This window comes from Sphaerodactylus townsendi, unplaced genomic scaffold (genome assembly GCF_021028975.2).
Source record: "Sphaerodactylus townsendi isolate TG3544 unplaced genomic scaffold, MPM_Stown_v2.3 scaffold_18, whole genome shotgun sequence".
In the NCBI taxonomy this organism is placed as follows: domain Eukaryota; kingdom Metazoa; phylum Chordata; class Lepidosauria; order Squamata; family Sphaerodactylidae; genus Sphaerodactylus; species Sphaerodactylus townsendi.
The window spans coordinates 2,734,497-2,751,289 of NW_025950341.1; the positions used below are offsets into that span (position 1 = coordinate 2,734,497).

At 43.5% G+C, this 16,793-nt stretch overlaps 1 protein-coding gene across 3 annotated transcripts in view; it reads left to right on the plus strand.

Moving 5' to 3' along the window:
• The window catches only part of COLGALT2 (collagen beta(1-O)galactosyltransferase 2), a 75,539-nt gene that overhangs the window by 36,696 nt on the left and 22,050 nt on the right, over window positions 1-16,793 (plus strand). For 2 of the 3 annotated variants that reach the window (XM_048482525.1, XM_048482526.1), the window contains exons 2-4: window positions 9,731-9,841; window positions 12,892-13,009; window positions 14,851-14,985. In XM_048482525.1, coding sequence (XP_048338482.1) covers window positions 9,731-9,841; window positions 12,892-13,009; window positions 14,851-14,985 — 364 coding nt within the window. Of the gene's footprint in view, window positions 1-3,478; window positions 3,531-9,730; window positions 9,842-12,891; window positions 13,010-14,850; window positions 14,986-16,793 lie in introns of those variants that run through there. The other variant, XM_048482527.1, reaches the window with a different exon arrangement.

A 16,793-nucleotide genomic window follows, 5' to 3' on the forward strand; every position in this document is an offset into this window, starting at 1 on the left:
GGTGGTCAGGACCCCCTCACTAAAGTGCTGCCCAGGGTACATGCCTTGGCTTGCCCCACCCTTGTTACACACCCGACAACTCAATATCAATTCCTCTCACAGGGTAACTTACTGGAAGAACTGGTATCTTCATAGACCTTGAAGGCACTGTTGTATATAAGAAGCTTTTAGGGGCACAAGTAGCAATATAAACTTGTGGTGGCCAAGTTTGCAGATGATACCAAATTATGTAGGGTGGTGAGAACCACAAAGGATTGCGAAGAGCTCCAAGCGGACCTTGATAAATTAGGTGAGTGGGCTCAGAAATGGCAAATGAAGTTCAATGTAGCAAAATGTAAAGTGATGCACATAGGGGCAAAAAATCCAAACTTCACATACACGCTACAGGGGTCAGTGCTATCAGTCACAGACCAGGAAAGGGATTTAGGCGTCTTAGTTGATAGTTCCATGGGAATGTCAACTCAATGCATGGCAGCTGTGAAAAAGGGCAGCTGTGAAAAAGGCAAACTCTATGCTGGGGATCATTAGAAAAGGAATTGATAATAAAACTGCAAAGATTGTCAGTGCCCATATTATATAAAGTGCAGTGGTGCGACCACTAACTTGGAGTACTTGTGGTCCAGTCTCTGGGTTTCGCCGATCTCAAAAAGGATATTGAGGAGATAGAAAAAGTGCAGAGAAGGGCAACAAGGGATGATTGAGGGACTGGAGCACCTTCCCCTATGAGGAGAGGCTGCAGCCGTTTGGGACTCTTTAGTTTGGAAGGGAGGAGGGAGGCTTGGGAGGGGGATATGATTGAAGTCTACAAAATTATGCATGGGGTAGAAAATGTTGACAGAGAGACATTTTTCTCTCTTTCTCACAATACTAGAACCAGGGGACATTCATTGAAAATGCTGGGGGGGAAGAATTAGGACTAATAAAAGGAAACACTTCTTCACGCAACGTGTGATTGGTGTTTGGAATATGCTGCCACAGGAGGTGGTGATGGCCACTAACCTGGATAGCTTTAAAAGGGGCTTGGACAGATTTATGGAGGAGAAGTTGATTTATGGCTACCAATCTTGATCCTCTTTGATCTGAGATTGCAAATGCCTTAACAGACCAGGTGATCGGGAGCAACAGCCGCAGAAGGCCATTGCGTTCACATCCTACATGTGAGCTCCCAAAGGCACCTGGTGGGCCACTGCGAGTAGCAGAGAGCTGGACTAGATGGACTTTGGTCTGATCCAGCTGGCTTGTTCTTATGTTCTTATGTTCTTATAACTATTATGAGTCAAGCTTCACTAAGGGCTTTTGGGCAGGATGGGAGGACATCTTTGTTTCAGCCTAGTACAATTCAATTAAGAACATATATAGGAGAAACACATTGCTAGATGAAGTTTTGATCACTATAGCCTACAAAGTTATACTATTACCATGGGTTGTGGTTTCAGGGAACAGCCCTAACTTACCTGGAAGGAGACGGTTAGCTGATTTGGATTTAATTTTGAAGAACAGTTTCAAGTTTTCAACCTGAAGGGAAGATCTTTTTTTGGACAATATATCCTACTAAGGGTACGGTGGCAAGAATATATGTGAAATTGAACAGTACCTTTTTTTATTTTTAAGTACAGGTCTATTCCTTTTGAAATGAGACAAAAAGTTGAAATGGAATTGGCAAGATTATGAAAAGCAGGTATTACAGACAGAACACCTGTGAAGCCTCATATCAGCTTTGAAGCCCCTTTTCCTTTTCAAAATATCTTCTAGACAGATTTCAACTCATGGCTATTAAGTAGTAGTACATCTCAGCCAGATTAATTGTAAGAGTGACAGTGTAAGGTACTACTTAAATAAACTTACATTCTTTATAGTATAACTTTTTCTTCTCTTTTAAGCCTCCCTGAACTGGATAGTGGGATAAAAAGGTATTTAAAACAAACGAAAACATTGTGCAGCTGCCTTAAGTAAGACCTGAATGTAATTTGCATATCTTTTGTGTTCCCTTTTGGAAACTTGGCTAACAGCAACGGCTTAATATAGTACCCGTTTGTTGCTTTGTTGATCCCCATCAATGTTTTGGCTAGCAATTGTGATGGCATTGTGGTAGTTGTTTCCTGACAATGCACATTCCAGAAAACTGATTGGGTATAATGGAAAATGCCTGCCGGGGATTCATCTTCCTTCCTGAATACTCTTCATGAGCTACACTTTCAAAGGGGCCCAGCACACCTGCATGGAAAAGCAAAGAACAGCACACTCGTCTTTAGGGTTGTTGCTGTCAACACAAAATCTTTGGGTAGCTATTCCATTTGGCTATCTTTGGTGACCTGGCTTGTAAACAACTGAGATACACAAAACAGGAAATCTCACCAAATCCCTATTGCTGGCTACATGTTCCAGTACACACATGTGTTTGTAATATGTGCATTTACTTTGCAAATGAAACTGGGGATCCCTACCTGGATACATGTAGAGTTTGTGTCACACATTCAGCTTTACATGCTTTGATTGTAACCTGAGAATTACTCAAAGATCAAGTGTGCACTATACATGAAACGCATGTGTTTTCACCAAAACTGTGAACAGAGCTTGTGTTGGGATAGAATTGACCCTTGCCGGTGTCTTTGCTCCTAAGAAAATGATGGAGATTATTAATAGTATGGGGTCAGGTAGGAAGCCTGAGAATCAGGATTTTGCCCCTGTGCTTGCCATTTTGTTAATAAATGTATATAATGACGTTGGGGAAGGGATCAATTCCTGAAGTGTAAACTTTGTAAGGGACTGTGATTTTGAAGTGAAAAGTAGGGGTTTGCTTATTTTCTGAGTGAGGCATAAAGGTTTTGTTGCTCAGAATCGTAGCTGTTGCAGGGGGATTGCAAACATTCTTGCATGCTTGCCCTGTTCCCCAGCAGAAATAGTGGTCTTGACGAAAGTATACGTAGAAAAAAAAGAGTTGGTTTTTATACACTGCTTTTCTCTACCTTTAAGAAGACTCAAAGTGGCTTACAATGGCCTTCCTTTTGCTTCCCTACAACAGACATCTTGTGAGGTAGATGGCACTGAGAAAATTCTGAGAGAGCTGTGACTGGCCTAAGGTCACTCAGTAGACTTCCTTGTGGAAGAATGAGGAAACAAATCCAGTTCACAAGATCAAAGCCCCCCACTCATGTGGAGGTGCAGGGAATCAAACCCAGCTCTCTAGATTAGAACCCACCTGCTGGTAGCCACTACATTTTTGTTTGGAAGGTCACTTGTGTTTTTACAGGCTGCTGGTGCCAAAAAAATATTCACTGGTGGCTGGAAAAGCATGAAACACAATTTATTCAATTTACTTGCAAGAGTGACTGCCTTCCTGTCTCAGGAGGTTTCCTCCCTGTTTTTTTCCCCCTTTTGTTCTGGCGAATAGCTTCATCAGGGAAGCTTCACATGCTACATAAAACCATTTGAGAAAGGAATCATCTACACACAAAGAGAAAAGGTAGCCTTCTCCAAGAAATCCTAGAATGCCTACAGTGAAGCTGCAAAATATGATACCAACTAGTCCAGTAAGACCAGTTTACATTTCCATTTTTCTTTCCCTTTTGATGTTATTTTGTCTATTTTTGACAGTAGTAGTCTGCCCAGGGCAGCCTGATCCCATCAAATCTTAGAAGCTAAGCAAGGTTGGCCCTGGTTAGTATTTGGATGGGAGACCACCAAGTAATACCAGGATTGTTATGCAGAGGAAAGAAATGACAAACCATCTCTGCCTTGAAAATTCCACAGGGTTGCCACAAGTCAGTTGTGACTTTGGGGCATTTTATACACACAGACATTAATACATGATAACTTATTTACATGGTGTAGCTATCTTGCATTCACTTAATTTACACAGCTGGGGATCTTAGTATTCCCTCGGCCAGAGGAAGACTTTACATTGGGATGAGTAGACTGATAGGATGAAAGCCAGTATCTGCTTGTTCATTTCCTTGTTCATTTCTTTGTAGGGTGCCATCAGAGTTCATTGTACTTTAATTAATATGACAAGACAGGTCCTTCTTCCAAGGATCTTATAATCTGAAGCTCAGTAAAGATAAGCAAAGAGAAGGGAGAAAGAATGTGGCAGGGATCAACAGAAAAAAAGCCAGCATTTATTTGAGCTGTAAATGCCTCGGCTTATTTTTTGGCTGAGGAAGCATAATAAGGGGTTGTACCAAAGATATTGTGGTAATGCTGTGTTTGAAGAGGTACTTGAAGGAAATGCACAAATCCTCGAAAAGGTTTCTGAAATGTTTTCAGACCCCATCTTTACCATGATTTGTCTGCACTCACCCCCTCAAAACAATTCCTGGCTGCTCTTTTGTGATTTCTCCCTTTTCTAAAGAGAATGTTGTCCAAGCAATATTTGCTTGTTTCACAGCGAGGTGCTGCAATCTTCTATGCCTTTTACAGTCCATCTGTTGAAGATTAGCGCCCTCCCATGAAAAAAGGTTCCAAAAACAGGAGGAGGGGGGTGAGATTACATTCACAAAATGGCACCGATGAGGAAGTGCAAAGGCAGAGAGGTGTGGGAAACATCTTAAAGAAACTGCACAGGCAAATGAAGCCGTTCTAAAAACCTTTCAACTAAAGAATCATTTTAAAAGGGCATTCATTAAAAAAAATTTTTGAGGCTGCAAATAAAACAGTTTGGAGTAAAAACAATGCGGAATTCCACAGTGGAAACATTTTATTTTTTTTGTCTCAAAAGGTTTTAAGGTGTCTGTGCGGAAAGGGCCATGGTATCAGCAGTTCCAACATAGGGGACAGCAAGGGAGAAATGCACGGTCACTAGAAGGGGTTGGAGAACCTTCACTGGTGGAACTGAAGGAGTGTTTGGTCCACAGACATAAAGAATGGGGAGGAGCAGGGCAGAATGGTGGAGTATCTGTTTTGAATGTGGAAGGTCACAAGTTCAATCTCCAGGAAGTAGGTGATGTGACAGACTTCTGCCAAGAACCTGGACTGCCAAGTGCACAACACTGTCCTTGATAGACCAAAGGTCTAACTATGCCAATATCTTGAATTCAAGTATTGAGAGGTGCTGCAGTATGTCACAGCATGTATCTGGGTTGTGTGTGTTTAGGAATAAAGAGTCTGATTCCTCATCAGGATATTTGGCTTATAATGAAAAGTGTCTGTTTTCTTTTAAAATTGGGTTTCTACTTGTGGCAGAAATTGCATGTCCCTATGAATAAGACGGAATAAATGACTCACCTGTTTTTACCATTGGTTATGGGGAAGCTAAAACCATGTTGTTTGGTTTGTATTAGGACTGTCCTACTTTTCTATCAATTCTGGTGTTTTGGATGGGAAGGATGCTTGTTCAAAGCTTCTCCTGTTTGGAATACGTTGTAGGAAGCTATGTTGGTGCACATGATTTTTTAAAAAACAATAGTAATAAATTATAGATAGTAATATCATGAAACTATGGGCAAGATTTTAAATTTACCAGAATTCTTCATCTCTTCTTCAAGCTAGATGCTGAATATAAAATAAAAATGGGGGGTAGAGAAAAAGAGAGATTTTAGCCCATGATGAAGAATTACAGACTTTGTGTCATGACCTAGACCGTGGTGGCGAACCTTTGGCACTCCAGATGCTATGGACTACAATTCCCATCAGCCCCTGCCAGCATGGCCAATTGTCACGACCTAGAACGTCTTCCCCCACCTTTTAAATTTTTTGGTATTAAACATCCAACAATCAGTATTGCTCCAGATTTACTTATATAATGCAACACTTTTGTCATCACTTAAACACGATTATGAGAAACAGCAAATAGTTGAGGATTAGGTTTTGTGGTAGGAATAATTAGGTAATATGGTCATTTAAATATAAAACCCTGAAGGCTGAAAAATGAGTCTGGCTGCTCAATGTTGTGCCTGGCTCCTAGAGGCAAAGGCCGTTTCCGCATGGGCAGAAAATGACGGCCTGGAGATGGTAAAAACGCCGTCTCCAGGCCGCCATTCGCACGGGGGGCGCAGCTGCAGCGCAGCCGCGCCGACCTCGCGCCGCCCGCCCGGCCTGAAGCCGGCGTATTCCCAGAACGCTGGGAAACGTTCTTTTCGGGAATACGCCGCCGTGAAGCCACTGCCGAGCGAACGGCAGGGGCTTCACGCCGCCTCCCCCACCCGGCACTTACCTTGTCCCTGGGCCTCCGGCGCGTCGCGAGGCCTGGGGACATGCCCCCCTGGCCTGCGCCGCTCGAGCAGGCGCGCGGGGCCAGGGGGGCGTGTCCCCAGGCCTTGGCGACGTGTCGGAGGCCCAGGGACAAGCCGGGTCGGCGGGGCGCTGGCGCTCTGCGGCGCCGGCGTCCCACCTCTTCCCAGGACCGTCCGTGCGGACGGCCCCAGTGTCTTCGGGTCGGCGCGGAATGCGCCGACCCAGCCGTTTCCGCCGCCGTGCGGAAACGGCCAAAGAAAACTTGTCAAGGCCTGGTGTATGCTCAACAATATGGTGTGACCTCACATTGTAGGGAGAGGCATATGAATGCAACCATGTGGATGGGCCCAGCTGCATGACAGTTTCTGTCAGAATCAACACACAGACCCACACCATTGTCATTTCCCGTGTTGTCCTCTTATTCACGTGCATACCCTTGCAAAATGGGGCCACACCACACCACACTTCTGGCCATTCCTCTGGAGGCCTCCATAATTTGATGAGGGTGAAGTTAAGGCCTGGGTAATGTATGTTGTTTTATTTCACACGGGAGTGTTTAAATATGCCGCTAACCTCAACCTGAACTGATATAGTCTTTTCAGTCTCAACTATCTAACACCACATTATACTGTATGTGTAAACCTGAGATTTTCCATCTAGAACCTTTCCCACAAAAGATTACTCTTTCCCAAGATGAAGGAGAAGCTATTTATGTTTGTCCTGTGTAGCTCATGTCCTCTGTCTCAATCCTGTTTGGTTTCCTGCTTTTCCTTCTCCAGTATAAGGGAGGTTCGTGCCAACAAATGTGCTCCTCCTTCCCTTACCCCTCCCAGTCTACCTGAGTAATAAATGAATGAATATTAGGATGGGGGGGGGGATTGTGGGGAGGAGGAAATATGTTTGCTTTCCCCCCACTTCATAGACCACAATGAAGTATTTACGCTGCAGAGCCACAAGGCACAGAGTGTGCTTTCGATGGGGCAGTACTTTTCCAACAAGGCAGAAGATTAGTAAAATAGTCCTTCACTCTGCTGATACAAGGTTCATAGTGGACAAGCAAAAATTCAAAATAATAATATAGAGGAAAAAAGTGGATGGAACCCCTAGTGTAACACAAATTGTCTCGGTGTGTTTGTTGAATATACAACAGTGTGCTCTTTCATGGGGTGGCAAATTAAACAAGTTTGCCAAACCAAAATGTTTTGGTTCTGGCCATCTGGCTGCCTTCGCATGGTATCAAATTCAGGCCCTGTGTCTGAAGCTTAATTATCAGAGTGGCAGCAGGAAAGAAAATTTCCTTAAAAATAAGTATACCAAATTTTGCAAGGACCGAGGTTGTGTGTGTGTGTGTGTGTGTGTGTGAGAGAGAGAGAGAGAAAGAGAGAGAGAGGAGCAATTTGGTGGCTTGTCTGGCCAGCAGAACCTGGCTTGAGGTCCCAAGAGAGGAAGAGATTATTTATTTCTGTATTTACAATATTTATATGCTACCTTTAAATGAAATGTTTCCAAAGTGGGTTGGGATTCTTTGTCACACATGGCCTCGAAAAGCAGCTTATGGACATTTTGTCAAGACATCCTACTTGCTTTTCACCTGTGACTTCCTGGTAATATGAATCTAGAGATAGGTTCAGGTGAGTAGCCACATTAGTCTGCAATGTAAAAGCAAGACTCAAGTCAAGTAACACCTTAAAGACCAACAACGTTATGCAGGGTATAAGCTTTCGAGAGTCAAATCTTCCTTTGTTAGATACATGTTCTTTGACTCTCTTTGTCTAAAGCTTATATTCTGGAAAATCTTTTTGCTCATTAAGGTCCTACTGGACTCAAATCATGAATTTAGAGAGAAAATAATACTGGCTTTGCTCGAAATTTAGAAGTCTAGGCCTGAAATTGGGTACAGTAAAATGGGCACTCATCCATTAAGATTTGAGACTAAAAATGCTGCTATCAGATCTGAAAGAAGAATTAAAAAACCTGCTAAATACTGCATTCTTTTCATACTGTCCCCAGGGTTTATCTGCCCAGCCTTGCAGTCTGCATTACAAATATTCACCAGGAAGATTCTTGTCTTAAACATGTCATTCCTTCCTGCACTGTCACACAAAAGTCAGAAAAGGCTCTGGTATTTCTGCTCGTCTACAAAACAACAACACTATTTGTGTATCTCAGTCACCAATTCAGTAGAAATGTCTTTTGTAAGATGAGGCTTTGACTGATGAATCAATTTCCATTTGTTTTTGTTTTTTCAAACTGGTCTTCCTTTGTCTCTGCTCTCTTGCATTCCTGTTGCTTGCAGGTTTAATTTAGAAAATATTTGTGCCATGTATTTGAAGCGTGTGTGTTGGATGAAAGGAGATGTCTGCAATAAGTGTTGTTTTTCTTTAATGTGCCACTGGACTTCGGTTTTGTTTTGCTGAAGGAAGCGCTTTACTCTTAGTAGTTTGCAGTTGAGTGTGGACTGCTCTTTAACAGGGGCCAATGTCATTTCCACAGGAGCCCTTCTGCATTATAACAGTAGTTTTCTACATAGAAGTCGTCTTTTGCTTGTGAACTGAATGCAGGCTTTTATGCTTCCCAAAGACAGAGGAAGGAAACAATGCAGCCAATTGAATTGCTTCCTTATAGATTTGAGTTGCTTTGTGGGTGGCTAAACATTCTGGCCATTCCTCTCTGGAGCAATTTTCATTAGAGACTGATGAATCTTCTTCTTCTTATCTAGTCCTCCTCACCAGCTTTTTAGCCCAGCCGCTGAAAAAAAAATGCACACAACAGAATCTAAAATGACTTTTCCACAAATCAGTGGCAGAATTGCTTTTGGCTGGAACAGTTTGGTATCTGAAGCTGCTACTTATACATTGCAGACAATCTAGAATTCATAAAAGGGTGTCCTTGAATGGACTAACCTATTTTTCTGGACATATAGACCCTTTTCAAACTACTCTTATAATCCATTTCAGCAACCAGTTCCTAACAGACTATTTGGGTCAATTAGAACAACCGTTTTGACTCAGCTGCTATCTTTTTTTTCTTCTTTTTAACCTATTCAGACAAAACTGCTTACCTCTGTTGGCATCCCAGCGTACAGTCATTTCTTTCTGAAAACTACTTTCTTCTGTGTTGGTTGAGAGTGTGGGACTGGCCCAAGGTCACCTGGTGATCCTCAGGATAGAATGAGGTCTCGATCTATGATTTCCCAGATCCTAGTGTAGGACTTTCACCGTTGCAGGGCAAGGGCTGCATTGTTATAACTTTATACTCTCTGCTTAATTAAAACCTGAATTTTCAGCTGCGATTCTAAACAATCTGAAAGTTTGCCCCCGCAACCAAAGCAGATCTAGTGATTGATATTGTGTTATTTTAGGATGTTGTTGGAGGTTGGTTAGTGGGGACGTACGCGCATGTTTGAGATTCAAAATATAGCTCTTATCCTAGAACAATGTACAGTAGTAATGTCTGAGCCTCAGTTGCCAACCATATTGGATCTTTCTGGGGTTATCTTGGATGTGAAGATGGTGATGCTCAGAAGATTAATTATTCTGTGTATTCACTATTGCAACTTTAGGGTAGCTACGGACCACAATGTCGACAATACAGTGGGTATCCTGAGAGAGTGGTTGAAGAATGTACAAAAGATGTATCACTATGTGGAGTGGAGACCAATGGATGAACCTCAGTAAGTAGTGGAGCACTAGCCTCTTTCATCTGAAGTAATGAGTTGAACAAACTTTAGTTCCTTTGCTGCTGGGGAATGTCTTCTGCAATACCATCTTACCCATACCAGAGAAGTAGGAGGGATGAATACCCCCTTCCCACTGCCTTCCCTTTCAGATATGTTCAGTGAGAGACATTTGAGGGAGTTGGCAAGTTCTTTTCTCTCTCTGTCGTGCCCTTCCCACATCTTGTTTTATGGGTAGAACTGGATTTGTCATTCAACACAGGATTGCTGCTTAAAATGGCAGCCCTGAATTATGTTGCTTCCCATAACAATAGTTAGTCCATATTATCCATGCCATTCACCCCCCTGCTCTGTCTTCTCCATGTTCTGGGATAATGAGAGAAGAGAAGTACAAGGAAATGGCAGAGTGAACTTAGCAGGAAAAGGAGGACAGAAATTGGCACACTGCTGCATTTTCTGTGGCTTGTTTCTGCCTCTAATTCTGGCCTCTACAACAAGTTGTTTTAATTCCAGTTCAGTAGGCAAAATACTGATAATGTCAGGCTGTAGGTGCTGTCCTCTTCTCATATCTGTTCAGCTTTAAGTTGCACTCACACGTTGATTTATCAAGCCAATAACAGCAGAAATGTTTTGGAACTCAATCATGAATATACATATCCAGAGAGGAAATTATCCAAACTAGTTTTTTAAAAAGCACCTAGTTCAACTTTCATGCCAAATTCTGAAACTGCCTTGGAATCCACATGCCCACCTACACTGCTGAAGTTCAGCATTGTGTTTGCTTGTAGAGAGGTGAGTGGGCAGCTTACCATACTAGTTTTTCTGCCACCTGAAAAGTTTTAGCATCCCATCCTTGCCAGCTAGTCAAACCCTAGCCCAGGGAGAATATGTTAAAGCCACCAACTGTTGATCTGTTATTTGAGGTTAATTGCTGGTAGTGAGAAAAGTCGATTAAAATGTTTGGTTAGCAAACTTTGGAGTTAGACAGAATGCTTTCACAGTACAAAGCTTGCTTTGTGGGATCTGTTCTGTTTTCATATGGAATGGATCTGGCAGCCACCCTGGTGGCTTTGGTTACTTCTGCATAAATTTAATACCCATTTGCTATGGCACTTGCTTGTGATGAGAATGTCGCTGTTTCACAGTCTTCTAGAGTTTGAACATACTTTTCTCAGTATAAACATGTAAATCACAGAGCTTTCAGTCTTGGCAAAACCAGCCTCTGTTTTTGCAAAACTCTGCTTTAAACAGTAGATGTTTACAGGGGAATAGCTTTCCTTCCACTTATTCAAGTTTATCAGTGTGGTGTACCAGTTAAGAGCAGGGGGACTCTAATCTGGAAAACCTGGATTGACTCCCCACTCCTTCACCTGAGTGGTGGATTCTTATCAGGTGAAGTGGATTTGTTTCCCTGCTCCTGCACATGAAGTCTGCTGGGTGCCCTGGAGTTAGTCAGTTCTTTAGAATTCTCTCAGCTCCATCAACCTCACAAGGGCCCTTTCCGCACGGGCGCCTGACCGGCGCGAAGCCAGCGTTTCCCAACCTCGCTTGGCAAGCGAGGTTGTTGGGAAACGCCGGCTTGGCTTACAGGCGCCTTCCCCCCCCCCCCCCCCGGACCGGGCGACTCACCTGTCCTGTGGCCCTCCGGTGCGTTGCCGAGGCCTGGGGACACGCCCCCTTTGCCCTGCGACCCTGGAGCGGTCGGGCAGGGCAGGGGTGTGTGTCCCCTGGCCTCGGCGACGTGCCGGAGGGCCGCAGGACAGGTGAGTTGCTCTGACAACGGCGCAGCTCTGCGCCGTCGTCCCTGCCATTTCTGGGACCGTCCATGCGAACGTTCCCAGAGGGGTCGGGTCGGCGTGGATTGCGCCGACCCGACCCCTTCCACCTCCGTGCGGAAACGGCCAAGGTGTCTGTTGTGGGGAGAGGAAGGGAAAGGAATTTGTAAGACCCTTTAAGCCTCTTTACAGGAGATAAAGGGAGGGCATGAAGCTGAGCTCTTCTTATCTAAAAAGATAAAATCTTCCACCTTAAAGAAAAGAGTGCTCCCCTTACCCCATATTTCATAGAGATAACCCAGATTTGCTGTTTTTGAGGTTTGCTTCTTTGAACAATTCATTGCTTAGTTATTATTATTTATTAATATGTTTATTTATTGATTTGATTTAATATACCGCCCTATCCTCGAAGGGCTCAGGGAGTTATACCTTAGAGAGTTATACCTTGCTTTTCTCCCTAGTGAGGTCCCGAAGAAACTCATGACCATCCCCCCCCCCTCTATTTTATCCTTACAAGACCACTGTGAAGTAAGTTAGGCTGAGAGAGAGTGAACAGTGAGCTTCTGTGGCAGCGTGGGTATTCTGTCCTGGTTCTCCCAGATCCTATCTAGCCTGACACTTTAAGCACATTAGCCTTCCTTGTCAAAAGGCAGAAGGAAAACACAATGCCAAAAGACCATGCTAAAAACATTAACAGTTGCCCTCCTGGATCATACCAAGGGCATCTGGTCCAGTATTCTATATCAGAAGGCAGCCCCGTGCCTCTGCCTCCTCAAGATCAAGTAGTGAATACAAGTGGTAGTTCTAGCTGAATTTCTCCCCTTGAATCTTTCTAATCCTTTTTGTAAGCCATTGAAGCTAGATGTAGCTGTTCCTACATCTCATAGTCATGAATTTCATAAGTTAATTGCTGTTTTGTCTTATGGAAGCCACTTTGTGCAAGCCTGGGGGGAAAGTTTCCATCTTGTTTTTATTTTTATTTTCCAACAGCGTTTCTTTTAATGCCTACCTGGGGCACGAAGTGCAGTGATTCTGCATGTCCTGCTGAGTCCTGGGCACACACTTCCAAAATAAATCTGCAAGCATTTTCTTTGCTCAGAAACCTCCTTCTACTCGTACTTTTTAGGGGCACTCAAGGTGACTGAGTATATTTGCTTTCTCTCTTTTTAAAATGCTGATGTCAGAAAGGAAACGTTAGTGGGCAGTCCTGCATGAATTAAGTATGTAATACTGTGAGGTACTATTTTTTCCTTTTTGCCTGGTGTTTTGTAGGTCTTATCCTGACGAGATTGGGCCCAAACACTGGTCGAACTCCAGGTTTACCCATGTGATGAAGTTGCGGCAGGCGGCTCTGAGAACTGCCAGAGAAAAATGGTCTGACTACATCATGGTGAGAGTTCCAAGCTGCTGGCAGAAGAGGAAAAGAAAAACACCCGAATGGTGTTTTTACTCTTCCTCTGAGATTTAAAAAGGGGAAATGGGGTGTGTGTGGATTGTACTGAAGTCCTTCCCCACTGCTAAAAGTTTTTGTAAACAACTTTGACATTTTGGGATTTAGTTACCTTTGGTCTCCCTACCTCCCGAAGTCCTGTTTCCCAGACTTATCACTCTCTCCACTTCTTCCTGGAAGAGGATGTAAGTTGCCTGCAATCAGTCCTTTAAGAGGTTGGGGTGTTTGTTTCCTTTGCTATTGGATAAGCTTTGGTGGGGAAAAGTGAGTTTGTAATTGCCACTATGGCTAACAGGAGGAACAACAGGTTTTCTTGAGCTTGATACATGAGAGATGAACATCTGACCTGAATGGGTTGAATGTGATTCTGTGGTTGACTTACTCTGTAGGGAAGGCAGGATAGTATCAGTGGCATGGCTAGGGGGGCATTGGGGGACTAGAGCCCCAGGCACCCCTTCCTAGGGTCATATCAGTTGGGGGGGGTGTATTGCAGGGCAGAGCCAACAGTTTGATCCTGACCTCAGCAAGGCTTAGATCAGAAGGTTCTCAACCTTCCTAATGCCGCAACCCTGTGATACAGTTCCTCATGTTGTGGTGACCCCCAACCCTAACATTTATCCATTTTACAGATGGAGAACACTGATGCAGAGAGTCTTAGGCAACCCCTGTGAAAGGATTGTTCGACCCCCAAAGGGGTCCCGACCCCCAGGTTGAGAACCACTGTCTTAGATCGAGCTTCAACTTGCAGGCTTGAAGCCAATATCAAACAGGGCCATGCTATTCCCAGACTCCATGTGATGTTCTGGGGTAGGGGCAAGCATTGCTGGCTGGCATTCAACTGTGCCCCTGCCCTAAACTCCTCAAGGTGTTTGGGGTTGGGACACAGTTGCAAGGGGGAGCTCTGAGGTGCTTCCTGAGTCCAAACTGGCACTCTTATCCTGCTTATCCAGTAGTAAAGGTCCAAAGAAAAACGTGTCAAGTGTTAACTTGCCTGGAGGGCCTAATGCCTGTCATCCCAAGTTGCTGATTGGCTGGTTGTGATCTCTCTGTGCTAAGGAAAAGGCACTCTGGTCCTGCTGGAATACATCTTACCACAGCTGTTCCAAGTTAGGCCCAAGCAGATTTCAGTCACAGATTATTTTAAGTCCTTGTTCTCTAATGGCTCCAGCCTTGGACTATTTTTGTGGGCCTGCTACAAAATATGTGGAGGTTTCTGCTCTTGTTTATGGAGTTAATAAGTTTAGGGGCTCCATTCCAGTTCAGTGGCGATCACCTACTAAATAGTGTTGCTTGTTGATATGTGCCTATAAGCAGTTATAAAGTTGACCAATGTTTGCCTTGGCTGCAGTTCAGTGTAAACTTTGGTTAGCTTAATGCTGATAGATTTGTGGTGGAAGTTTCTACTTACTTGTTCGTTTTGCAGTATTCCAGGAGCTCACGGTGGGTGAGGCTCTTTTTAAAAGTGAGTCTTTTAGGTACCCATCCTCACAATTTGATTGGACAAAAATCCACTTCACGAGGTTGGTTCCAGTGCAAAACTTGCATTTGCGCTAGAGCTCTTGCATAAATGGAATCTCAAGAGATGCCCACGACAACAACTTGCACCATCAAATGCACTATTTCCCCATTTGTATTTCTACTTATGCATCCAATATCTGGGCATAATAATATGTAGAGAGGAAAGCTCTACATGTTGTAAAAGATCTTGCCCAAATGGAATTGTGCTAATGTTTTGGTTGTTCATCACTGGATCCAAGCCCATATCATCATCCTTTTCCTAGTTCATAGATGCTGATAACTTCCTGACAAACCCAGAAGTGCTGAATCTGTTGATAGCGGAGAACAAGACCGTTGTGGCACCAATGCTGGAATCGCGCACTCTCTACTCAAACTTCTGGTGTGGAATGACTCCTCAGGCAAGCGATGTTACTGTATCCTTACTTTACCGTACAGCATTGCCAATATCCGTGGGGCTTTTTGAGTGAGCAAATAATGATAGAAAGGACTCTGCCCCAAGGAAGACAGGCAGCACTAACAAAGGATGAAACAAGAGCTAAACTGTTTGTGACGTTGAGAATCTACAATTAGGTTCACTAATGTGTAATTAACTGCAAGAAGCAACTATGTTTTTTGGAGGTCAGGACTGATGTAGGTTGAGACCACAGTACTTTAGAGGCATTACCATTCCCTCTCCCCAGATTGCTTTAGGATTTTTAAAAAACAAAATAACTTAAAACACAAACACAATATGAATACTGTAGTTTGCAGTATAATAGTACCACACATATCAAAACCCACAAGCTTTATTAGAAAAGCCTATATTGGCCTGTGGCAACTAGATCAAGATCTTCTCTTCTGGGTCACTTCCTGGGTTGGAGGTTCAGAACCTTTCTGAAGGAAGGTCAAGAAATACAGCAAAAATGTGGAGGGGCTTGGCACGTGACCTTAAATTAGAAGAGTAAGCAGATTCATTGTTGCATTGTGAAATAGGGAGGCCTCTTTCACTCAGATGAGTTTCTGCTTTAATAGTTACTCACTGCAGCCTACTAAAACAATAAGCAGTGTGTACTTCACCACACTATACCATCAGGTAGTGTTGCAGTTGTCATCCAAAAATGCTTCCTCAGTATTCGCAGGCCAGAGACAGCTGACTTTGTTATGTATATCTGTCAACTGGAAAGCCCTCAAGGCCAGGCAGCTCACATGTAATTAGGGAAAACAAGCTCATGACAAAAAATTTCTAACCTATGTGAATGTTGCGTTCTTTGAGCATTAGTTGGACCAATTCTTTTCCTTCCAGCAGCTGGTGGTGGTTCCTTCAGTTGCCAAGGTGGAATAATTTTAATGCTACCCTGATCTGATTATCTGAGCCAATATAATTTATTATACATTTAATAAGTGCTGCACTTACTAGCATTCTCCTGTAACAACCCATTGAATGGATGTTGTTTCTGTTCGTGTTGCGCAGACAGAAAACTGAGTCACTTTTATGGTTCCTAATTTCTAGTCCATGAAGCTCAACATAACTTTCCAAGACCCTCTAACATCATCTGTTTACGTTTGCATAATAAGATGAAGAAAATCTACTGGAGGAATAACTTATTGCAGGATTTTCTCTCCTGCTTTTCCCTCATTTGTTTTGTTTATAAATACTTCCAGTGACGGCATTTCATTCTGTTCCATCAATTTTCCCTCCTGGGAATTAATAGCTGACGCATAGCCTGAGAACACCAGGAAGCTGGAGCAGTGATGGGGCAGGAGGCTTCAGAAGCGGGAGCAGCCCAAACTCCTTGTCGTTCAGCCAGGCATTCTCAGTTGATTGTGCTTACAGAAGCATCTAGGTGTATGTTTCCAACAAGCAGGACAACTTCCCAACAACCCTACAGTTTATGGGAGGTAGCAAAGCACAACAGGACAACAAACTGCATGCTCAACTTTAGTGAGAATGCTCCACTTCAGTGTGACTATTTTAGGTGACTCAGTATCTGGAACAATCTCTGGTGTTGCCTTGGCCTGTCTCTGACTGTTCTCGCTTTTTGGCAGTAAGCTCGCAAGTTGTGCTTTTTCAGGGTGGACCTGCTAGACAATTATTTCCATCGCTTAATATTCTGGTAACATGACTTGCACAAAATATTTTCTGGGACGTGCGCAACAGAAAAACCCACATTGGCAGTATGCTTACCAGGCATGAAGATATGTCACAGCTTGGGGTTTGTCATGCCTT